Consider the following 17,802-nt stretch of genomic DNA (forward strand, 5'->3'; position numbering starts at 1 on the left):
GAATGAAGGCATTCTCTACTTGCACCAACACTCTCTGTCACCTCAGTATCTTGCAACAAGTTTAGAAAGCTGCAATAGTTGCAGAAAGTTACACACAACCAGTCAAACTGAGAAACTATGTAAGCTGCAAGTTGCTGATGATGCTCCTTTTAAATAGCACTGCTGGAGTTTCTTTGCTGCTGCTGAAAGCTTGCTCAGCTGGTCGTGATTAACACAGGCCAATAAGTGGAGCGACAATGGTGAAAATGGCAGATTGGTCGTCAAGTGAGCGTTGCACACTCACTGACGTCACAATCTGCCTAATCTAAATATCTGCAGCGAGTGCAGGGATCGGCAGCACTGCCAACCTGTCAAAAGTGGCGGCCGCTGTGGGACCCGCTAGAAGTGAGCAGAAGTAAAGTGGCCGCTATTTTTCCTTTAAAATGGGCCTTAACAACCAGCGCTAAACCCCAAAATTTCTAGGCCATATAAGTTTTAAGAATTATACAGCCCAATGTAATATTTTGTGTAGATGTTGGACCCATTATTGCAAACTTTTGGGTACAAATGTGTTTTTCCTTGGTAGCAAAGAAACACATGGCGGCGGCCATGGCACCCTGCATCCCTGGTGGCCGAGTGGAAGCCCTTCAAAACTCTTGCAGAGTTCGCAGTGTGCCTTTAACTGAAGGGGAGGGTCCAGTGATCGTGTCAGTGCTACGTGTGGAGAGGCTGCATAGCCCTCTGAGTTGTGCGCGCTTAGTATCCCAGAGCTGGTCCTGAGGAAGTGGAGCGGAGGGATGAGGAAGTGCTTCCCTCAGAGGTCACAGTCAGTGTATCGTCTACACAGAGCACGGTGTGTGTGCCTCCGAGTTTGCTGCGACAGACAGGTTGAAAACAAATGATTTTGAGAACTTTAAAGACTCAGCTTTTCCCGGGATCTGATTCGGAGTTCTGCGCATGCATAATGGTTCTTCAAAATGTAACAACCAAACTTTTATTATCGTCCCCCAGCTCTAGTGTGCAATGGCTGATTTACTGCACCTGTCAGCTCTTCGACCGAGTCAGACGAATTTCTGGTCAGGAGGCGCAAACTTTTTCAAGGCACTAAAAGTACCGCCCAGCCTGGATTAATGCCACAACAGAGGCGCGAATGAATTTCTCCCCCAATTTTTTTTAATTGGAGAGAAATTATTAAATGTTGGTGTTCAGAGTGATTCAGGTGTCCTCGTAAAGGAAACACAGTTAGCATGCAGGTACACCAAGTAATTAGGAAGGCAAATTGCATGTTGGCCTTTATTGCAAGGGGTTGGAGTACAAGAGTAAGGAAGTTTTACTACAATTGTACAGGACTTTGGTGAAACCACACCTGGAGTACTGTGCACAGTTTTGGTCTTCTTATCTGAGAAAAGGACATACATGCCTTAGAGGCAACAAAGGTTTACTAGATTGATCCCTGGGATGAGAAGGTTGTACTCTGAGGAGAGATTGAGTAGATTGTGCCTATACTCTCTGGAGCTTAGAAGAATGAGAGATGATCTCATTGAAACATACAAGATTCTGAGGGGGATTGACAGGGTAGATGCTGAGAGGTTGTTTCCACTGGCTGGAATCTAGAACTGGGAGCATACATTCAGGATAAGGGGTTGGCCAATTTGTGACTGAGATGAGAAGGAATTTCTTTACTCAGAGGGTTTCGAATCTTTGGAATTGTCTACCCCAGAGGGCTGCGGATGCTGAGTCATTGAGTATATTCAAAGCTGAGATTTTTGGACTCGAGGGGAATCAAGAGATATGGGCCCTGAAATTCCGGCCTCCCCGGGTCCATACGGAGTTTCTACAGACCCAGGGAGGCATCAGAAAAAACGTTTTTTTAGCGCATAATGCGCATGCTCTGAAAACCGGCTTTTCCGATCTTTCAAGCTGGAGCTTGATAGATCCTCCATATCTTGGGAGCGAGGACATTTGCATGGGCAAGATTGCGGTATTTACCCATATATTGCCCAACAAATGTCCTCAAAACTCTTGCACCTGATAAAAGCAGGCGCATAGCCTAATTTTACAGGCGTGAGAGTTTGTAAGCACACAAAAACATTGTAAAATATCATTCTAAAAACACATTTTATTGTTAAAAACCCTTCCCACTACGGTAAGTTTATTTTAAACCATAATAAAAAAAAACGTTTTTAAAAAATCGGAAAAATATATATTTTTTAAATACATAAATAACTTTAATTTAAATTAATAAAAATATGTTGTGCATTTTTTCTATCTTTTATTATTGGTTATGTGTGTTTCGGGGGCTATTTCTCATTCATAATAATGGGAACTCCAACTTATGGATTCCCATTATTATGAATGAGAATATACTATACCTGATTGGATGCCCAGAGCCATGTGACTCCAGCTCCAGGCCTGTGCACATCCCAACGTGCACACGCTGCGACGTGCAGTCAGGGGAGGCCTCAGGACCGGGATCTCGCGTGGGCGCAGCAGCTTCAGGTAGGTGCTCTTCTTTTTTCAAGAATCCAGTCGAACGCCCGCGGGAAAGAAAAACTGGGATTTCTGGGCCACGGTGATAAGGCAGAAAAGTGGAGTTGAGGTCGAAGATTAGCTAGGATCTTACTGAATGGCGGAGCAGGCTCGAAGGGCCGCATGGCCTACTCCTGTTCCTATTTCGTATGTCTTATTGAGGAGTGTCTTAAAGGAGGAAAGAGAGGTGGGGAGTTTTAGGGAGGAAATTTCAGAGCTTAGGGCCTAGGTAGCTGAAGGCAAAGCCACTAATGGTTGAGCGATTATAATTAGGGATGCTCATGAGAGCAGAATTAGAGGAGCGCAGAAATCTGGGGTGCGGGGAGGGTTGTGAGACTGGTAGTGGTTACAGAGATAGGGAGGGGTGAGGACTTGGGAGGGATTTGATAACAAGGATGGATTCCAGAGCTTAGGATCTACGAAGCTGAAGGCACGACCGCCAATGGTGGAGCATTTAAAATCAGGGATATTCAAAAGGCCAGAATAAGCAGAGCGCAGAGGTCTACGAGGATAATAGGGCTGGAGGAAATTACAGAGATAAGCAGGGGCAAAGCCATGGAAGGATTTGAAAACAACATAAGAACATAAGAAAGTAGGCCATTTGGCCCTTCGAGTCTGTTCCGCCATTCAAAAAGATCATGGCTCAACTTCAACCTCAACTCCACCTTCCTGCACTATACCCATATCCCTTAATTCCCTTAGTTCCCAAATATGTATCGACCACTGTCTTGAATATTCTCAACAACTGAATGTCCACAGCTCTCTGGGGTAGAGAATTCCAAAGATTCACAACCCTTTGAGTGAAGAAATATCTCCTCATCTCAGTCCTAAATGGCCTACCCCTTATTCTGAGACCGTGACCCCGTGTTTTAGATTCCACAGCCAGGGAAAATATTTTCCCAGCATTAACTGTCATCTCTTAAGAATTTTATGGGGGAAAAATTCAGTCGCGGCCCACTTTCCCCTCACACTAGAAGGCTTTTATCACTTTCCAGCTCTGATACGGTCTGCCTTCCTTGCTCCATTCCTGCCCCCCAGCCCTCATGTTAACGCGAGTCTTGTGCCACTTATGCTTTCAGATAATCAGCATGCAGATGAGCAGCTGGTACCTGAATCCCCCATGAGAAGAGGAGGAGGACCCAAGCACTGCATCATTGCATCTCTCACCTTCAGGCACCAGCTCAGAGACTGGCACTATGTGGTCCTTCGAGGTTAGCTTCGCAGAGGGGTCTGCACTAGGTGCTGCTCTGGGGCCTAGCGGATTCCAGCAAAGTAACAAAGTAAAGGAGAAAAGGTAGCTCAGAAGCCAGCACCCCAGAGGTAGAGTTCACGCGCGAGTTCTGCTGCACAGGATTCAACTGAGGACCTCGATGGGGAGGCGTTCACAACAAGGGTGCAGACAATGGTGGACTCCCACAGAGACTGTGCGGATCCAGACCTCATGACGCGTGTCATGGGTGATGTGGTAGCTTCCATGGCAGCACAAGCGGAACCAATGCAATGTTTTAGTGCTGTAATGCAGACAATGGTTCGTGGCATCTCAGACTGCTCTCATGCAGTCTCAGCTAAATGCCACACGTGTTCTGACTGCTGCCATCGCCACTGGGTCCACCACAGACCACCGGAGATCTCACGGTGTCGCAGCAGGCCAACAATCTGTGCTCCAACAGATTGCTGCCGATGTTGAGGTGCTGCCCCGGGGGAGTGGCAGTGGATCAGTGGAGCAGGAACATGCTGTCCTCTCTCAGGATGACAGCATTCCTGATCCCACCACTGCCACTCTGCAATTGCACTTGTCGCTACCTGTCATCCAGCCAGTCCAGTATGCCGCTGCCCAGCCTGATGTGGTGCAGTCTACAGCCGGGCCTTCCAGGCCCAGAGCTGGTCAAGGGCATCCTGCCAGGCCATCTGTAGTCTCTGGCTCTGACACACAGCAGCCTTCCACCAGCTTTCCTGCAGCCACAGGGGACACACCGCAAAGGACCTCTAGAATAAGTAAGCAGAATGTTAAGAGGGAATACAAGGTATTGCACAAGGGTAATTCTTAAATATAATTATTGTTTATCATAGTTGTCGTGTATTCAACCAGCATTGTAACCCATGTATAATCTGACCTAAGTTGTACACTGTGAGAACAATGACCACTAGGTGATGAACTTGTGGGAGACACTCCTAACCTGGACCTTCAGGTATAAAAGGGGAAGCTCCACCCACTTTCATCACTTGAGTGCTAAGGAATAAAGGACAGGTCACAGACTGACCTTCTCTCAAGCATGGGCCTCGTGTGCATTCATACTGTATAGTAAGGATGTATCAATAGTATTTAATGTTATGAGATAAATTTTAATTGGAATGTTGCATATTTGGTGGTGTCTCTCATTTCAGTTTTGGGGCTGTGGTATGGAAGGGGAAATTGATGTGCTGATGAGGACGTGCAGACAACCGGGAAGTGGGCTGAAAATCATTGGAATCGAAGTCTGATGAGACAATCGTCCTTGCAGAATCGCGACTAGAGCGGCTATTTCCTCCGTCGCTGGTGTTGCTGCTTCTGCTCCTCCTCGTCCTCCTCCTGCTCCGCCTCTTGCTCCTCCTCCTATTCCTAACCTTCCTTTTTAGGTGGTGGAGCTATGCCTGGTGGCAATGGCTGTGCCCTCATGATGGCCAAGTTGTGCAGCATGCAGCAGACGACGACGAAAAGGGACATCCACCCATTCAGCCGAGTACTGGAGGATGCCTCCCATGTAATCAAGGCATCGGTCTACTCAATGATGTTCCAGGTAGCAGCATGGCTCTCATTATATCAGTGCTGGGCAGGAGTGTTGGGGTTGTGGAGGGGTGTCATGAGCCAGGTGTAGAGTGGCTAGCCCTTGTCTCCGAGAAGCCAACCACAAACTTGAGCTGCCACACCAATCTGGCACAGGATGAAGGCATCGTGGCTGCTGCCAGGATAGCGAGCATTAATGGTGAGGATTCGGCATGTGTGGTCGCACACCAATTGCACATTCAGTGAGTGGTAGCCTTTGCAGTTACGGAATACCTCAGGATTCTGATGCAGTGCCCACAAAGCGATGTGGGTGCAGTCAATGGCGCCCTGCACCATGGGGAAGCCTGTTATCCTGGCAAAGCCACATGCATGCTCCAGCTGCTTTTCTCTGGTCATGGGGAAGGAAATGCATTCCCATCTCCTTATGTACAGAACATCGATCACCTCGCAGTTGCAGCAATGGTCGGCAAACTGGGAGATGTTGGAGATGTCTCCTGTTGCACACTGACAGGATCCGCTGGCATAGAAATTGAGCACGATGGTGACCTTGACTGCCACTGAGAGAGCCGCCCTCACCCTAGTCTGAGACTCGAGGTCTGGTTGCAAGAGATGGCAGAGCTCTGAGACCACATTCTTGCTGAAGTGTAGCCTTCGCACACACTGTTCCTCAGTGAAATTGACATAGGAGAACTGCTGCCGGAATACCCTGGGAGGTCTCCTGTTGACAGCCGTGTTGGGCCTCCTTCCACTGGCCACATTTTGCTGCTTTTCTCTCTGCCTAATTTGCCTCTGACGGTGACGTTGGAGCAGGAGATCGAGTGCCAACACAGCCCCCATGAAAGGATATAAATGCTGGATTTTCAAATCTGCCCTCAATGAAAGTCATGAACGTTTAACAGGCAGAACAGTCCTTCAACTGAAAATCACTGAAATCTGCCAAAAAGCCAGTCTGTCTATGCAGAAATAAGCAGCAACCATTAATGGCCGACTAAAGCTTTTCCCAAAAATAGCGCCTTTAAATAATGCGACTCCAGCCAACTCCCGAATGAAACTCAGCAGCAGAAGTTGTCGTTGTCAGAGCCAGGTGGGAAGATAGAGGGTGCGACCGAATTCAATTTCTGGGACGGTAGCGGGGCACTGCTCATGGTGATGACATTGGGGTTTGGGCGGCCGATCGAAAAAATCGATCGGCCGCCGCGGTCGGGTGATTTTCCCTTCCCGAGCCATATTCAGCTCGGGGCGGATTTGAGCGGTGTGCACTTCTGCCGGAAATGGCAGGGAGAAGCCGCTATAAAGATAGGTTTCCAGCGTTGAGCTCAGCAGTGTGCAGGCCGCTGAAAAGGGGCCAGGGCAGGGATTTTCAGCAACAAAAAGGTAGGACTTCTTCAGGCAGTGCCCCCGCGAGATATTCGAGTCGGTGCTAGAACGCGGCACCGTTGGAGGTTAGCCGCAATCAGGGCACTTTGGTAGGGAAATAGTTTTATTAATTTTAGTTTTTTTTATGTCAGATTCCATCATCCGCAGTATTTAGCTTTTCATATAATTTTATTAATTATTAGTGTTTTTATGTCAGATTCCATCATCTTCAGTATTTAGCTTTTCATATAGTTTTATTAATTATTAATGTTTTAATGTCAGATTCTATCATCGCAGTATTTAGTTTTTCATCCAGTTTTATTAATTGTTTTGGCTCCATTAAACCTGCTGAGTGCTACTCTGAGGTTTGCGCATACTTTTGTACAACTTTCAGGTCTGACTCTTCAGTGGAGGCTTATGGGCTGCAGAGACCTGCTTGGCAGGGTTCACCCTGAGGATGGGAGGAGTGTTGGAAGGGCGACACCTGGTACACCTGCTCAGAAGCAGGGCGGCACTCAGGAGAAGGCATCGCCGTCAGCACCGTGCAGCGAGGCAGCAGGCAAGGGAGGCAACAGCCATGATTCGTTCATTCTCCGCCAGACCAGTGTGCCCACTGTCTTGATCAGCCGAATCAGGATTGCGGTTGGCTGCTTGGGGACAAGGGATATCCCCTGTCCACTTGGCTGCTCACTCCACTGCGGAACCCCAGGACAGCGCCAGAGCATGCATACAATGACACTCATTGTGCCACCAGGTGCATCATCGAGCAGTGCAGAGGTATCCTTAAGCAGAGGTTCCGGTGCCTGGACCACTCTGGTGGCACCTTGCAGTACTCTCCTCAACAAGTCTCCATAATCCTCATGATCTGCTGCATGCTGCACAACCTGGCCATCAGGAGGGGACAGCCGCTGGAGGTCGAGCCAGCAGTACCACCTGAGGAAGAGGAGGAGGAGGCATAGGAGGAGGATCCCCATCACCACCCTCGAAGGGCCGGGTGCAGACTGGCAAGCATCCTCCTGAGAGGGTGTGTCCTCACATATGTGGCGATGCCTGACACCTCCCCTGCAATCTTCCTCCATGCATTATGTACTGGCGGTCTGCCAGGTCTCCCCACGTCAGGAAACAGAATTCTTCTTCGGTTCTCCACACCGTCCATCAATGTCTCCAGCTTCATATCAGTGAACCTGTTGGCTCTCCATGCACCTCTTACACCAGCCATCCTTCCAAACTCCTTCCAAACTCCTTCCTCCCCCTCTGGGCCTTGCTGCAAACCTTGGCCTTGGTGGCTCCTTATCTGCATGCTGAATTTCTCAGTGGTGATAACGCTCAAATTAAGACAGCCACACCGCTGAAAAATCCACTTTGGAAGGGTTCATTAGCGCTGGAACCCATTTTGCTCACTCCACTGTGGAACCCCAGGACAGCGCCAGAGCATGCATACAATGACACTCATTGTGCCACCAGGTGCATCATCGAGCAGTGCATAGGCAACTTTAAGCAGAGGTTCCGGTGCCTGGACCGCTCTGATAGCACCTTGCAGTCTCCTCAATGGGTCTCCATAATCGTTGTGGCTGCACAACCTGGCCATCATGAGGGGACAGCCGCTGGAGATCGAGCCAGCAGTACCAGCTGAGGAGCACGAGGAGGACGAGGACATAAGAACATAAGAAATAGTAGCGGGAGTAGGCCATTTGGCCCCTCCAGTCTGCCCCGCTATTCAATAAGATCATGGCTGATCTGATCCTGGCTTCAACTCCACTTCCCCGCCTGCTCCCCATAACCCTTGACTCCCTTATCATTCAAAAATCTATTTATCCCCACCTTAAATATATTCAATGACCCAGCCTCACCAGCTCTTTGGGGTGGAGAATCCCAAAGATTCATGACCCTCTGAGAGAAGAAATTCTTCCTCATTTTTGTTTTAAATGGGCGACCTTTTATTCTGAAACAATGTCCCCTAGTTCTAAATTCCCCCATGAGGGGAAACATCCTCTCTGCATCTACCCTGTCAAGCCCCCGCGGAATCTTATATCTTTCAATAAAATCATTTCCCATTCTTCTAAACTCCAATGTGTATAGGCCCAACCTGCTCAACCTTTCTTCATATAGCAACCCCTTCATCTCAGGAATTAACCTCGTGAACCCTCTCTGAACTGCCTCCAATGCAAGTATATCCTTCCTTAAATAAGGAAACCAAAACTGTACGCAGTACTCCAGGTGTGGTCTTACCAATGCCCTATACAGTTGGAGCAGGACTTCCCTACTTTCATACTCCATCCCCTTTGCAATAAAGGCCAGTATTCCATTTGCTTTTCTGATTACTTGCTGTACCTGCATATTAACTTTTTGCGTTTCTTGCACAAGAGCCCCCAGATCCCTCTGTACTACAGTATTTTTTTGTAATCGCTCCCCATTTAAATTATAATTTGCTTTTTTATTTTTACTACCAAAGTGCAAAACCTTACATTTTCCCACATTATAGTCCATCTGTCAAATTTTTGCCCACTCACTGAGTCTATCTATATCCCTTTGTAGATTCTTTGCGTCATCCTCACAACTTGCTTTCCCACCTATCTTTGTATCATCAGCCAATTTGTCTACGTTACACTCAGTCCCTTCATCCAAGTCATTAATATAAATTGTAAATAGTTGAGGCCCCAGCACTGATTGCTGTGGCACTCCCCTAATTACAGATTGCCAACCGGAAAATGACCCATTTATCACGACAATCTGTTTTCTGTTAGTTAGCCAATCCTCTATCCACGCTAATATATTAACCCCAACCCCGTGGGCTCTTACCTTGTGCAGTAACCTTCTGTGTGGCAGCTTATCGAATGCTTTCTGGAAATCCAAATATATGACATCAACTGGTTCTCCTTTATCCACTGTGCTCGTTACATCCTCAAAGAACTCCAGCAGATTTGTCAAACATAATTTCCCTTTCATAAAACCATGCTGACTCTGCTTGACTGCATTATGATTTTCTAAATGTCCTGCTACTACTTCCTTAATGATGGACTTCAGCATTTTCCCCAATGACAGATGTTAGGCTAACTGGTCTATAGTTTCCTGCTTTCTGTCTCCCTCCTTTTTTAAATAAAGGTGTTGCATTTGCGGGTTTCCAGTCCGCTGGGACCTCTCCAGAATTCAGAGAATTTTGGTAGATTACAACCAATGCATCCACTATCCCTGCAGCCACCTATTTTAAGACCCTCGAATGAATGCCATCAGGTCCAGGGAACTTGTTCACCTTTAATCCCATTAGTTTGCCTAGTACTTTATCTCTAGTGATAGTGATTGTTTTAAGTTCCCCCCCACCCCCAATGTCTCTTTGATTATCAATTATTGGGATGTTTTTAGTGTTCTCTACCTTGAAGACCGATACAAAATATTTGTTCAAAATCTCTGCCATTTCCTTGTTTCCCATTATTAATTCTCCAGTCTCATCCGCTAAGGGACCAACGTTTACTTTAGCTACACACTTCCTTTTTATATACCTATAGAAGCTCTTACTGTCTGTTTTTATATTTCTTGCTAGTTTACTCTCATATGCTATCTTCTCTGTCTTTATTATTCTTTTAGTCGTCCTTTGCTGGTTTCTAAAAATTTCCCAATCCTCTGGTCTTCCACTGTTCTCGCAACATTGAATGCCTTTGTTTTCAATTTGATACCATCCCTTACTTCCTTAGTTAGCCATGGATGGTTCATCCTTCTCTTAGCATCTTTATTTCTCACTGGAATAAATCTTTGCTAAGAGTTATGAAATATCTCCTTAAATGTTTGCCACTGCGTTTCTACAGTCTTACCCAGTAATATATTTTCCCAGTCCATTTTAACCAACTCTGCCTTCATGCCTTTGTATATACCTTTATTTAAGTTCAGGATACTAGTTTTAGACCTAGCTTTCTCATCCTCAAACTGAATATGAAATTCTATCATGTTATGATTACTCTTCCCAAGAGGATTCTTCACTACAAGATCATTAATTAATCGTTACACATTACCAAATCTAAAATAGTTTTCTCCCTGGTTCATTCCACAATGTATTGTTCCAAGAAACCATCCCGCATACACTCTATGAACTCTTCCTCAAGGTTACGATTGTTAATTTGATTTGTCCAATCAATATGAAGATTAAAATTGCCCATAATTATTGCTGTACCTTTCTTACAAGCCTCCATTATTTCTTGATTTATACTGTGCCACAGAGTGGCTACTGTTTGGAGTCTGTAGACCACTCCCACCAGTGTCTTCTTTCCTTTATTACTTCTTATCTTTACCCAAACTGATTCGATATCTTGATCTTCTGAGCCAATATAATTTCTTACTACTGCACTGATCTCATCCTTTATTAACAGAGCTACCCCACCTCCTTTTCCTTTCTGCCTATCCTTACAAAATGGCAAATACCCCTGAATATCACTACCTTCACTTTTGCATTCTCCTTTCTCTTTGACTTTTTAAATTTCCGCTCACCGGATCCCTCCCCCCCCCCACTATTTAGTTTAAAGGCCTATCTACAGCCCTAGTTATTCGATTCGCCAGGACATTGGTCCCAGCTAGGTTCAAGTGAAGTCTGTCCCGAGGAGGAGGAGGCACAGGAGGAGGAGAAGGAGGATCCCTATTGCCCCAGAGCTAGGAGGTGTCGACCCATCACCACCCTGGAAGGGCCGGGTGCAGACTGGCCAGCACCCTCCTGAGAGGGTGTGTACTCACTTATATATGGAGGTGCCTGACACCACTCCTGTAATCTCCCTCCCTGCATTATATATTGGCAGTCTGCCAGGTCTCCCCATGTCAGGAAACAGTATTCTTCTTCTGTCCACCACACCATCAATCAGTGTCTCCAGCTCCATATTAGTGAACCTGTTGGCTCTCCTTGCATCTCTTACACCAGCCATCCTTCCAAACTCCTTCCAAACTTCTTCCTCCCCCTCAGGGCCTAGCTGCAAACCCTGGCCTTTAAAAAGGCGAGAACAGCTGGCTCATTAGAAACCCTTACCTGCATGCTGAATTTCTCTGTGGTGATAACACTCAAATTAAGACAGTCACACCGCTGAAAAATCCACTTTGGAAGGGTTCATTAGCGCTGGAACCCATTTGTTTACTTTTGGAGCTGAATATGGGGTGGCCACAAAAACATTTTGGCGCTAATGGCCTCAAAAAGGTGGGGGGTGCACCAGGTTTCCAGCGGTACTGAATTTTGGGCCCCTTTACTCTTATACTCTAATCCCTTTGTATTAAAAGCTAACATGCCATTTGCTTTCTTACTTGCTTGCTGTACCTGCATGTTAACTTTCTGTGATTCATGTACAAGGACACCCAGGTTCCTCTGAATGCAAATATTCCCAGTCTCCCACCATTCAAAAAATATTCTGCTTTTTTGTTTTTCCTACAAGGATGAGAATTTTAAAATCAAGGCTTTGCTTAACTGGGTTCAATGAGGAGTATAGAAGAGCATGACAGGAGCAGCACCAGGTGTATCTAAATATAAGCTGTCAACCTGGAGAAGCTGCAATACAGAATAACTTGCATGCTAAAAAGCAGAAGCAGCATGCTATAGACAGGGCTAAGTGATCCCACAATCAACTGATCAGATCAAAGCTGTGCAGTCCTGCCACATCCAGTCATAACTGGTGGTGGACCATTAAACAACTAATGGGAGGAGGAGGCTCCATGAATATTCCCATCCTCAATGACGGCGGAGCTCAGCACGTGAGTGCAAAAGTCAAGGCTGAAGCATTTGCAACCAGCTTCAGCCCGAATTGCCAAGTGGATGATCCATATCGGCCTCCTCCTGACATCCCCACCATCACAGAAGCCAGTCTTCAGCCAATTCGATTCACTCCACGTGATATCAAGAAACGGCTGAGCACACTGGAACACAAAAGCAATGGGCCCCAACAACATCCCGGCTGTCGTGCTCAAGACTTGTGCTCCAGAACTAGCCGCACCTCTGGTTAAGCTGTTCCAGTACAGCAACAACATTGGCATCCAGCCGACAATGTGGAAAACTGCCTAGATATGTCCTATCCACAAAAAGCAGGACATATCCAATCCAACCAATTATCGCCCCATCAGTCTACTCTCAATCATCAGCAAAGTGATGGAAGGTATCATCGACAGTGCTATCAAGCGGCATTTGCTCACCAATGACCTGGTTACCGAGGCCCAGTATGGGTTCTGCCAAGGTTTCTTCGGCACCACTTCCCAAACCCGTGACCTCTATCATTTAGAAGGACAAGGGCGGCAGGCGCCTGGGAACACCATCACCTCCAAGTTCCCCTCCAAGTCACACATCATCCTGACTTGGAATTATATCGCCATTCCTGCATCGTCGCTGGGTCAAAATCCTGGAACTCCCTCCCTAACAGCACGGTGGGAGTACCTTCACCACATGGACTGCAGCGGTTCAAGAAGGCAGCTTACCAACATCAGGGTAATTAGGGGTGGGCAATACTGGGAAATGTTTGCATTCAGAGGGACCTGGGTGTCCTTGTACATGAATCACAGAAAGTTAACATGCAGGTACAGCAAGCAGTTAAGAAAACAAATGGTATGTTAGCTTTTGTTACAAAGGGATTACAGTATAAGAATAAAGAAGTCTTACTACAACTATACAGGGCATTGGTGAGGCCGCACCAGAAGTACTGTGTACAGTTCTGGTCTCCTTACCAAACAAAGACATATTTGCGTTAGAGGGAGTGCAACAAAGGTTCACTAGACTAGTTCCTGGGACGAGGGGATTGCCCTATGAGGAGAGATTGAGTAAACAAGGGGCTGGATTTTCAGTTTTGCCGTTTTTGGGGTGAAAATGGAGGCGGGGCGGGAAAGTTTCCACCCGGGTAACGTCTGCGTGTGTGGTGAAATTTTTACCATCTGGGCCCTGTGCCAGGGGCGCAGCACAAAGGGAGGCGTTGTACAAAAAGCTGCTGGTGATAGCGAGTGGCGGCAGCAACATTTTCTCCACGGAATTTTGCTTTCGAGGTGGGAACATCGGTGGTGCGCACTCTGATGACGCACGTAGGATGGATCAGCAGTAGCCGTCCTAAGTGCGTCATCAGGGTTGAAGTGGGGAGGAGTGGGTCACTGCGGGATACCGCAGAAGGGCAATTTTCAAAATGGCGGCCATTCCACGAAAACTTAATGTCCATTCAACTTTGCAGCGTGGCCGCCGATTTACGACACTAACAGGCCTTAAGGAAAGGGACAATTTCAGCCCCTAACTCTCTATCACTGGCTGCAGTGTATATCATCTACAAGATGCCCTACAGCAATTAGCCAAGGCTTCTTCAGCAGCAACTCCCAAACCCGCAATCTCTACCACTTAGAAGGATAAGGGCAGCAGGCGGATGTGAACACCATCACCTCCAAGTTCCTCTCCAAGTCACACATCATCCTGACTTGGATATATATCACCATTCCTTCATCATTGCTGGGTCAATATCCTGGAACTCCCTCCCTAATAGCACAATGGGAGTCCCTTCACCACACGGACTACAGCGGTTCAAGAAGGCAGTTCACCACCACCTTCTCAAGGGCAATTAGGGATGGGCAATAAAGATACCCACATCCTATGAATACATTTTTTTTTAAATAGCTTCAAACATACCGATAAAGTGGAAAACTGTTCCTCCCCTGTTCATCTACTTGAGATGGTGTAATGGCACCTGAGTGCTAATGTTAATATGCAAGTACAGGTTTGTATCATAATGGCACAAAAATAGTTAAATATATTTGTGCTTTATTAGATAGTGAGCAGTCAACATTGATAAAACAATTCAAAATGTAGCATATTTATAACTGAGCCTGTAAGTTATAAATCATTAGATACCTTACACAAAAAGGAAGGGGGAGAAATTACTCGGATCTTATATCTTTGATAATATATTAGTAAATGGGCAAGTTAGGTATTGTGATGAATATAGCAATTCATACTTACAATATTGGGGTGGGAGAGTCGAAGTAGAACTCCTATTTCAGTTCGAACTATTTTTTTATCTATCTGTGAAACAATAAAAAATATAAATAGATTTCGCTACAGTATAAATGTAAATTAAATAAAAAGTTTGAAGGTTGTTTGTTATCCTAGGTCGTGCCCCAAAATTCTTGCACACCTGTTCTTATCTGCATCTTCTTAAGTGCAGGCTGGTAGAAACATTGAGTCAAATCAGATCATTTTTGTGAGATATGATTAACAAAATATCAGGTTCCCCAATTGATATACTAATGCTCATCTCTGCTTATACTCTAACCATTCTGGATATATACTTGAAAAGGAAATATTTGCTGGGCTGCAGGGATAGAGCAGGGGAGTGTGACTAATCTTTCAAAGAGCTAGCACAGGCATGATGGGCCAAATGGCCTCCTTCTGTGATGATGGTTCTATGAATATTTTTGGAGCATCAGCACCACATCAGCCAAGATGTTCCTTGTCTGCCTCTGTCTGGCTGTCAGTGTATGTTACTCATGCCAGGAATTCTTTTTTAATTCTGAGAGCCAAATTTACCCATGGAGGATAGTTCTGCTTCAGTTCCAATAATAGGATGCTGTCTACTCTATCAATAAATTACTTTTCTTTATCTCTGGAAATATTATTTATTAATCACTTATCCTGGGTCTGTATTCACTTTTTTAAAAACAAAGCTTGCATTTCCTAACTTTTTCGCTGAGGTTAGTTGCACAAATTCATATTGGGAGCTTTTACCGTGTCCCTGTTTCACCTCTTGTCTTTTTCCCTGTCATCTATCTATGCATGTAAGAAAAATAGAAAACTATATATTTATGTCAAATAAATACTAACAGAATATTATTCCTGATGTGTAAAATGGAAAATAAAGTTAGCCATTTTTGCCTCCAATTTCTCATTCCATTGGTCTTCTGTCAATCCCATTCATGCATCCAGCCCCCAAATTTCTTTGAATAACAAATAGAATTGTTGAATCATAGAATAGTACAGCACAGAATGAGGCCATTCAGCCCATCGTGTCTGTGCCGGCTCTTTGAAAAGCAATCCAGTATTCCCATTCCCCCGTTCTTTCCCCATATCCCTGCTATTTTTTCTCTTTCAAGTATTTATCCAATTCCCTTTTGAAACATAGAAACATAGAAAATAGATGCAGGAGTAGGCCATTCGGCCCTTCGGCCTGCATAGCCATTCAACGAGTTCATGGCTGAACATGCAGCTTCAGTACCCCATTCCTGCTTTCTCGCTATACCCCTTGATCCCCCTAGTAGTAAGGACTACAACTAACTCCTTTTTGAATATATTTAGTGAATTGGCCTCAACAACTTTCTGTGGTAGAGAATTCCACAGGTTCACCACTCTCTGGGTGAAGAAGTTTCTCCTCATCTCGGTCCTAAATGGCTTACCCCTTATCCTTAGACTGTGACCCCTGGTTCTGGACTTCCTCAACATTGGGAACATTCTTCCTGCATCGAACCTGTCTAACCCCGTCAGAATTTTAAACGTTTCTATGAGATCCCCTCTCATTCTTCTGAACTCCAGTGAATACAAGCCAAGTTGATCCAGTCTTTCTTGATATGTCAGTCCCGCCATCCCAGGAATCAATCTGGTGAACCTTCGCTGCACTCCCTCAATAGCAAGAATGTCCTTCCTCAAGTTAGGAGACCAAAACTGTACACAATACTCCAGGTGTGGCCTCACCAAGGCCCTGTACAACTGTAGTAACACCTCCCTGCCCCTGTACTCAAATCCCCTCGCTATGAAGGCCAACATGCCATTTGCTTTCTTAACCGCCTGCTGTACCTGCATGCCAACTTTCAATGACTGATGTACCATGACACCCAGGTCTCGTTGCACCTCCCCTTTTCCTAATCTGTCACCATTCAGATAATAGTCTGTCTCTCTGTTTTTACCACCAAAGTGGATAACCTCACATTTATCCACATTATACTTCATCTGCCATGCATTTGCCCACTCACCTAACCTATCCAAGTCACTCTGCAGCCTCATAGCATCCTCCTTGCAGCTCACACTGCCACCCAACTTAGTGTCATCCGCAAATTTGAAGATACTACATTTAATCCCCTCGTCTAAATCATTAATGTACAATGTAAACAGCTGGGGCCCCAGCACAGAACCTTGCAGTACCCCACTAGTCACTGCCTGCCATTCTGAAAAGTACCCATTTACTCCTACTCTTTGCTTCCTGTCTGCCAACCAGTTTTAAATCCACGTCAGCACACTACCCCCAATCCCATGTGCTTTAACTTTGCACATTAATCTCTTGTGTGGGACCTTGTCGAAAGCCTTCTGGAAGTCCAAATACACCACATCAACTGGTTCTCCCTTGTCCACTCTAATGGAAACATCCTCAAAAAATTCCAGAAGATTTGTCAAGCATGATTTCCCTTTCACAAATCCATGCTGACTTGGACCTATCATGTCACCTCTTTCCAAATGCGCTGCTATGACATCCTTAATAATTGATTCCATCATTTTACCCACTACCGATGTCAGGCTGACCGGTCTATAATTCACTGCTTTCTCTCTCCCTCCTTTTTTAAAAAGTGGGGTTACATTGGCTACCCTCCACTCCATAGGAACTGATCCAGAATCTATGGAATGTTGGAAAATGACTGTCAATGCATCCGCTATTTCCAAGGCCACCTCCTTAAGTACTCTGGGATGCAGACCATCAGGCCCTGGGGATTTATCGGCCTTCAATCCCATCAATTTCCCTCAGTTCCTCCTTCTTACTAGACCCTCTGACCCCTTTTATATCCGGAAGGTTGTTTGTGTCCTCCTTAGTGAATACCGAACCAAAGTACTATTGAATCTGTATCCACCACTCTATCAGGTAGTGCATTCCAAATCCTAACCACTTTTTGCCTCATTTTATTTCCTTCATGTCAACACTTTAGGAAAGACGTGAAGGCTTTGGCGAGGATATAGAAGAGATTTACTAGAATCGTTCCAGGGATAAGGGATTCTAGTTTCATGGATAGATTAGTGAAGCTAGGGTTGTTCTCCTTGGAGCAGAGAAGGCTAAGAGCAGATTTGATAGAAGTGTTTAAAATCATGAAGGATTTAGATAGAGTAAATAAAGATGATGGTTGAAGGGTTGGTAATGAGAGGGGACAAATCTAAAAACATGTGGAACAGATTAAGCCATTCAGCCCCTCGAGCCTGCTCTGCCATTCAATTAGAT

The 17,802-nt window shown here is 45.6% G+C and overlaps 1 protein-coding gene across 1 annotated transcript in view; it reads right to left on the reverse strand.

Annotated features, from left to right (window-relative positions):
• The window catches only part of LOC139234129 (calcium/calmodulin-dependent protein kinase type IV-like), a 406,822-nt gene that overhangs the window by 214,511 nt on the left and 174,509 nt on the right, over positions 1-17,802 (reverse strand). Inside the window, exon 3 of the mRNA XM_070865140.1 lies at positions 14,571-14,633. Within this exon, the coding sequence (XP_070721241.1) occupies positions 14,571-14,633 (63 nt within the window). The remainder of the gene's footprint in view (positions 1-14,570; positions 14,634-17,802) is intronic.

The sequence above is a fragment of the Pristiophorus japonicus genome, chromosome 1 (genome assembly GCF_044704955.1).
Source record: "Pristiophorus japonicus isolate sPriJap1 chromosome 1, sPriJap1.hap1, whole genome shotgun sequence".
In the NCBI taxonomy this organism is placed as follows: Eukaryota; Metazoa; Chordata; class Chondrichthyes; family Pristiophoridae; genus Pristiophorus; species Pristiophorus japonicus.